The 7,221-nt window shown below is 32.6% G+C and overlaps 1 protein-coding gene across 4 annotated transcripts in view; it reads left to right on the top strand.

Moving 5' to 3' along the window:
- LOC116345699 (cubilin) overlaps positions 1 to 6,434 on the top strand; it is a 30,818-nt gene extending 24,384 nt beyond the window's left edge. The window contains exons 4-20 of one of the 4 annotated variants that reach the window (XM_031775311.1): positions 744 to 921; positions 1,083 to 1,109; positions 1,233 to 1,444; positions 1,640 to 1,847; positions 1,942 to 2,159; positions 2,249 to 2,375; positions 2,494 to 2,604; positions 2,706 to 2,883; positions 2,979 to 3,117; positions 3,215 to 3,326; positions 3,442 to 3,656; positions 3,755 to 3,817; positions 3,911 to 4,033; positions 4,103 to 4,275; positions 4,344 to 4,540; positions 4,956 to 5,138; positions 5,285 to 5,400. In XM_031775311.1, the coding sequence (XP_031631171.1) occupies positions 744 to 921; positions 1,083 to 1,109; positions 1,233 to 1,444; positions 1,640 to 1,847; positions 1,942 to 2,159; positions 2,249 to 2,375; positions 2,494 to 2,604; positions 2,706 to 2,883; positions 2,979 to 3,117; positions 3,215 to 3,326; positions 3,442 to 3,656; positions 3,755 to 3,817; positions 3,911 to 4,033; positions 4,103 to 4,275; positions 4,344 to 4,540; positions 4,956 to 5,100 (2,426 nt within the window). In that variant the 3' untranslated portion in view covers positions 5,101 to 5,138; positions 5,285 to 5,400. Of the gene's footprint in view, positions 1 to 743; positions 922 to 1,082; positions 1,110 to 1,232; positions 1,445 to 1,639; positions 1,848 to 1,941; positions 2,160 to 2,248; positions 2,376 to 2,493; positions 2,605 to 2,705; positions 2,884 to 2,978; positions 3,118 to 3,214; positions 3,327 to 3,441; positions 3,657 to 3,754; positions 3,818 to 3,910; positions 4,034 to 4,102; positions 4,276 to 4,343; positions 4,541 to 4,955; positions 5,139 to 5,284 lie in introns of all 4 variants that reach the window. The other 3 variants (XM_031775308.1, XM_031775310.1, XM_031775309.1) reach the window with 3 other exon arrangements.
- The last annotated feature ends 787 nt before the right edge of the window (positions 6,435 to 7,221 follow it).

Genomic DNA, 7,221 nt, shown 5'->3' on the forward strand with positions numbered 1-7,221 from the left:
ATACTGATATGAATGGCTGAACAAGAAACAAAAACAGAGGCGAAAAAAAGGGAAATACGATGGAACGGGCCAAAAAAATTTTGGTACGAAGAAAACGTTTTGAGAAAGAAAGAGATCGAAAGCAAGAGAGAAAAAGAGTGAGAGCAAGAGAGAAAAGCGCGCGCGTCACTTCAACAGTAATCAATGACGATGGACTAAATGGCGTAAATATCAAAAACCCATTTGCTAATTAATTGTTTCCGTTGTTATTTGATTTTTTTCGATGGTATTATCCACAAGTTTGAAAACATCTTTTGGATAGTTGCTGCGTTCGCAGACAATATTTAATGGAAATAATACAAGTGGTTGAAACAGAGCCACTGCCTCTGATTGCCAAATTCCGGTCAAATGTCAATTATGGCCGAGATTACCATCTTTATGCTGATGAAGAATCGATAGCTTACGTCTCTTTTTCTCTCAAAAACTGCACATACTAAAATTTTGGTGCCAAAAACCTTGTTTTCATACAACATGTGTGGAGACGAGAGGCGACTCATACCATAATCGAAAGAATGTTAAAACCAATGACACAAATAATACTATGAGGTAAACTGAACTGATTTCCAGGAACTCTATGTAGAATACTGTTTATTACCACATTATTTTTGTTCGATTTCTCACACATCTAATCAATTTTCCATTCATTCTAAATGTGATTGTTATTGTTTTCTCTCTCTCTTTTTTTTTAATTTTCCAAATGACAGAGTGTGACCAAACCTTTGTGTCTCGTCCCGGTGGCCCACAGAATGGCACATTTGCTGCTCCTGTAATTAACAATGTGTCGAATCATTCTCGACAATGTTTGTACATATTTTTGGCCGGACCTGGCCAACGAGTCGAAATCGTTTTTACATCATTTAATTTACGAGGATCACCACCAGAGTATGTGACACCTTTATTCTTATTAATTTCATTTGAACACCCAAACTCCTCTTTCACTTATAATAATTTGATTTTAATGCATTTGTTTTTTTTTTCTTGTTCGGTTACGCTTACATTAATATCATCGTTCGAATTGATTTCAATTCACTTGATTACTGTAGTGGAGCGGCTGTCGGTGAAATACCATCGTGAGTATTTAATTAAATTATCATTAGATATTTGTGTACTTATGCATAATGTTTGTTGATTGTCGTTCGGTGCTGGTGTTAACATCAACCAATTTTATTGATTTATTATGTTTTCGTTATTAGATGCGGATCTGAATATATGGACATTTACTCAGAAGTGCAATCTTCAGATCCAGCTGATTTGATCAATTCACCATTTGGCGGACGATATTGCGGTCCAAATCTACCACGACGGCGCATATCATTATATCGAGCTATCGCTTTATCGTTTTTCACTGGCAAAAATGCGACAACCGCCCAATTGTTCACCGGTCGATATTCATTTATAAATGCTTGTAAGTGCCATTCGTAATATTTCCATTCATTTTTATTTCAAAGTAAATTTCTCTGCTGATTTTTGTTTTTATTTTGATTTCTTTCAAATTGATATCATGACATTTTGTGCGAATATCGACACATTTTGCATGTCAATGTTCATTGACATCACTTTTTCTATCATTGGTTCTCCTTTTTTTTTCTCTGTGTAACAGCAATTTTTGAAATCGGAACGCCAATAACTGGGTCACCATGTTCGTATACAATCACTCCGCAAAAAAATAAATCCGATACGTTTATTTCACCAACGTATCCAGGATCTTATCCAAAAGATTTATCTTGCACGTATCACTTTATCGGCGAATCGAATCAACGTGTTCGTCTTGAATTTCGGGACTTTGATTTGTTCTTTGGAGGACCTCAGTAAGTATATGACAAAAATGCAATTTTTTTTTATGTGAAGACTTTAGAAGAAACGTTTAATTTATCGCTTTTTATTTGATTCATTTCAAAATAGTTGCCCATTCGATTACGTAAAAGTGTACGATGGTCCTGATAATTCGTCAGAATTAATTGGTACATACTGTGGCCAACAAAGAAATTTAGTATTATACTCGAGCGAGTCAAGTTTGCTAGTGCAATTTTTTACATTACGCCGAACTGCGTCTACACAAAATCGCGGTTTTAAAGGAATTTATGAATTTAGTGAAAGTTTCGTTAAATTAGACTTTATACGTAAGTGTCTGAACATCAATTGATATTTAAACGAATGGCAGTGTCATGTTTGTTTCTTTTCTTGGTGAATTTCTCTTTCTCTCATTTAGGTTTAAGTAATGGTGTTCATATTCGTGGTTCCGAATGCGATCAAAAAATTTTATCAAAAAGAGAATCAACGGGATTTGTTTATTCGCCAAACTATCCATTTCCATATTTACCAAAAACGGTTTGCAGGTACGCAACATAACCATTATAACGGTCATTGGGCAAAATGATTTTGCTCTATGTTCGATTGCCGGATAGCAATTATTTGAAAACAATATTTTAAAAAAAATGCTTTGTTGAATTGTAGGTATTTTATTTACGGTCTACAAGATGCACAAAACTTGGAACGAGTACGCTTAGAATTTCAAATGTTTGAAATTCAACATAAAGAACATAAGGATAAGGATAAAGATAAAGAGTATGTATATTGTATACGTCAATGCAACCAACTTACCATTTTCAATTGATAAATTATGCAATATGTTTTATTATCGTGTTGTTTTGTTTTCGTTTTCACAGATCGAATTGTACAGAAGGCTACTTAAAGATATTTTTGAAGGGTCAAGAAACACAAGATGCCTACGATAAATTTGATTATGAATTTTGTGGTCATGATATTCCTCATTTAGTTATGAGTGATGGGCCAAGAGTTGTGATGGTATTCAGTTCAGGTGAACTACAGGCCAGAGGTTTTAAGGTAAATATTAACATTTTAACATAAATAATATGAAAAAAATCCGGAACATAAATTGATGAAAACAAAAACAAATCATCACCAATAACCATTTTTAGGCCAAGTATTCGTTTGAAACGGAATATAAAGTACCAGGCACGGCCGCACCGGATGGATCTTGTTCATTCGTATACAGAAGTACATCACGCAAGAAAGGCGATTTTAACAGCCCAAGGTTTCCTTCAAAATATATATCAGGTTTGTTTATATTATTTTCATAAATATTCTATCAATACGGTAATTTTAATTTTATTTATGAAATCATTTAACACGCGATATATTTCGTGAATTTTAGATTCAAACTGTTCATACAAGTTCTTGGCAACACCAAACGAACAAGTCACCATCTTATTCGATCATTTCAAAATTAAAGCAGTCAATTCCAATATTACTGGCGGCGGTTATGGGTGAGTTACATTTTTCACGTCATGCATATCATTTAAATATAAATTAAATTTATTTCAAGAATTCAACGATGTTCAATTTCGTTTTATTTTTTAAATTATTATTGTCACATTTTAGTGCTGCATGTATAGAGGATTGGTTGGAAATTTATGTATTATTTCGCGATGGCCAAGAACGATTCATCGGTCGATATTGTGGCAACACATCGCCCGGACCAATGGAAAGTCCAAGAGGTGCAACTGGGATTCGTTTGCTTCTTCACACCGACGCCGAAAATGTGTCAAGTGGTTTCAAGGGTCGTTATGTATTTGAAGTAGCCAAATCTGTAACGGGTTTGTATCCAACCATAAACACTGTAAACTTTGAAACAAAAAAAAAATGAGAAATTCATTAATGTAACTGTTTTTCATTAACACATTTCATTTTGAAGGTGATTGTGGTGGAAATTTCACCAATCAAGATTACGATATTATTACATCACCAAATTATCCAGGTATTCATTTCTTTAAACGATGATATTCGTTATGTCGACCTTTTTTTTCGGTCGGGTACTAATACATTTGATGGTAAATTTTATTATCTGTAGCGAAATACGATGGGCCGGGTAAAGGTTTGGCTTCAAGAGCATGTAACTGGTATATAACCGCCAGATATGGCTTCCGTGTATTGATGAGAATTGAATTTTTCTCGGTTGAAGGAGATCCACCAAGTAAGATCACTCGAGCTATAAATAACCATTGAATTTCTACTGAAAACTTTTCATTTTTCCATCGAAAAGCTCGAGGTTGCCCAGCAGCTGCATTGCGAATTTGGTTAACACCGGACCAACCCGAATTGGCACCCATTGAATTGTGCGGTGAAAAAACCACGGGTGATATATGGCATTATATTTCAAACGGTCAAAATGCACGCATAAGCTTTATAACAACGGACAAAACAATTGGTGCCCAGGTATAGTAAACATTTCGGTGAAAAAATTCAATAAATGAATATCGCGTAATTGTCAAAATTTTCATTAGGGCTTCCGAATTGTTTGGACCGAAGTTCAGGATAGCGCAAAAATAAGTGGGCCTACAACAAGCATTTTACATCACTGTGAACCAACCTATCTTTTCCATTGTACTGTATCGGGCTACTGCATTTCAAATAAACTACATTGTGATGGCCTCAAAAACTGTGGACCCGGCGACGATTCGGATGAAATGAACTGTGAGTCGTGAGTGAGTCGAACGGTTTAGTTCAATTTTTATTTATTTAATTTACTTATTTTTTTTCTTATTTAATTCAATTTCTTTTGTTATATCTGTTTTATACTTTATATAATTTTTAATGGCTTACTTTGCTTTTTAATTTTTCTATATGCAGCCTTTTTTCACACATTTCTCGGTCAGAGAGTTGATATACCGTATTGTTGTTTTTATTTTTTTTTTTTTTTTTTTTTACTTTGATAATTGTGATATTTTCTGGCACATCTTTTTTTTTTTTTTGAAATCATTTCCTCCAATATATGGATTAAACTGTTCGATAAATCTCGAAATCTTTACCTTCAAACACTATATGACTAGCATGAGAATTGAATAAATAGTTATTAAATACAAACGATGACCGAATGTAAATATTATTTGGTGTAGGTTCAGCGGACGTGACAAAGGACGAGTCCGAAATCCTTATAATATCAAGCCTGGCCGCGTGCTCCTTCCTAATTTGTCTCGTATGTACGATTTACCATCGGAGAAAAAGACGCAAGCATCATCATCGTCAGCTCGGTTTGCATAGAAGTGGTGGCCATTATGATTCAACAACTAGTGCCACAGGTTAGTTTATCAACGATTGAATTTTTTTTCTATTAAATCGATCGTCAAAAATCGATAATCAAAATTCAAATAATAATTTTTAAGTTAAACTCACATACCAATTGGCCAATTATTTACGCAAAAAAGTAAGACAATATCGCAAATAGTACTAAATTCATTTTCAGGTTTAGGTTCGAGCCGACGTCATTTACAAAGTGGCAACAGTTTATCTGGTAGTTTGCATTATGGTATTAATAGTGACGATGACATTCTTCCCATTCCCCAACCACCATTACCGCCCAGTTCAATACCACCACATTTAAATCATTTGATAATTAATTGTACCGAAGATGATATCGATCAAGATGCTGACGACGACGATGATGAAGAAGAAATTGATTTGGACAGCGAACAACAAACAACAATACATCAACATCATCATCAACATCATGCGGTTCTTTGAGACGAAACCAATCCCAAATTTAATTTAGCTGATACAGTAAAAATTATTGAACAGTCTGGTTCGGAATTTTTTGCATAGAATTTATCAGTCAAAATTGAAGCAGTCTCATGTAGACACACAGACACGAATATAGTGAATGAAATCAAATACAATAAGTTAAACAAACGAATGTATGCGTTTCTTTACCCATTTTCGTCAAATCAAATACTAAATATAAATTACTTAATTATAAACAATGATCTGGCTGTTTGAACGAATACCATTTTTATTTGGCGACAAAGAATTGCGCATTTTTTTTTAAATAGAATACATTTCAAATTTATAAAAATCAAAATATTGTGCGCACCAAAAACATTTTGAAATCGCAAAATTGACGCATTTATTAAATGATTGTTCATGATTCGGACGAAAAAGAAGAAAACAAATGGAAAAAGAAATTAATAAATTTTGACTCAAAACATACATGGAGATGGAGTGAAGTGGAACCAGTTATTATATTTGCACACAAAAAATACCATGTAATATAATGAACGACGTTTTTACATGATGATTTTACCGCTCATAATTAGATTTTTATTCGAAAAAAATATATTCAAACTGAGAATGACGAATCACCGAAACAGAATCGGAGCTCCTTCAAATCTTCGTAATGTTCGGTCGATGTTGAACACAGAAAAATAAAACAAACATATTTTTTAAATGAAAATCCATACTACATTGATTTGTATTGCAAAAATACGAATTATTATCCTCAGTTTGAAAACAGACATTTGAAAAAACAATTAAACTTGATACGCTTGATAATTTATGCTTAGAATAATTTCCCATTCTAAATAGTTGGCATTTTGGTTTTAAATCGTCTTTTTTTTTCTTTCTCTTCCATATAATTTGTAAATAAATTAAATTTTTCGTGTGTTGATTTTGATTCTGTAAGAAAAATTTAACAAAAAGCCACTGTTGAATGGGATTATTGAAAAAAGTTAACAATTTAAATAAATAAAAAAAAACATATATCATAAGAGTGCATTTTATCGTAATGAGTATCGTAGCAAGATATTTATAGGAAAATTTAAAATAAAAAAAATGAAAGACAGATAGATATTTGACATAGAATTTCTGTATAAAAAAATATTTATTATAATATGGGAATAGTGTTCTGATATTAAGCTAATTCCATCAAATGGTTTTCTATGCTATAACCGACTGCGTTTATTAGAACATGTTTTCTATAAACATTGCAGTGCAGAAAATTAAAACGAAGAGAATGAAAACAACCTTCGAATACACATCAAAAAAAATATGAATAGATAAATATAGAGAAAGAATTAAAACAAGAAATTCACAAAACACCCAGAATGAACGTCATCAGTGTAATGAGGATAAAATTCCTATAAATTGCATTTTACTACGTAGATAATGAGGTAATTGAAATGCTGAAAACAACCTTTAGTTTAAAGTAAAGTAGTGATATTGTGAACAATGAAAAGAGAACCAGTAATGGATCGGTGTTAGAAAATGAAAAAAGCCCAGTTTGTTTCCCTTTTTTCCACTAAAACCGAGATTTAATATATATGTATAGAGAAAAAAAGTGAAAAAAAAAAATAAATAAAAGAAGAAATCCCTTTTAACGTTATTAAAGTT

Source organism: Contarinia nasturtii, unplaced genomic scaffold (genome assembly GCF_009176525.2).
Source record: "Contarinia nasturtii isolate CC-2019 unplaced genomic scaffold, AAFC_CNas_1.1 Cnas_scaffold_1371, whole genome shotgun sequence".
In the NCBI taxonomy this organism is placed as follows: Eukaryota; Metazoa; Arthropoda; class Insecta; order Diptera; family Cecidomyiidae; genus Contarinia; species Contarinia nasturtii.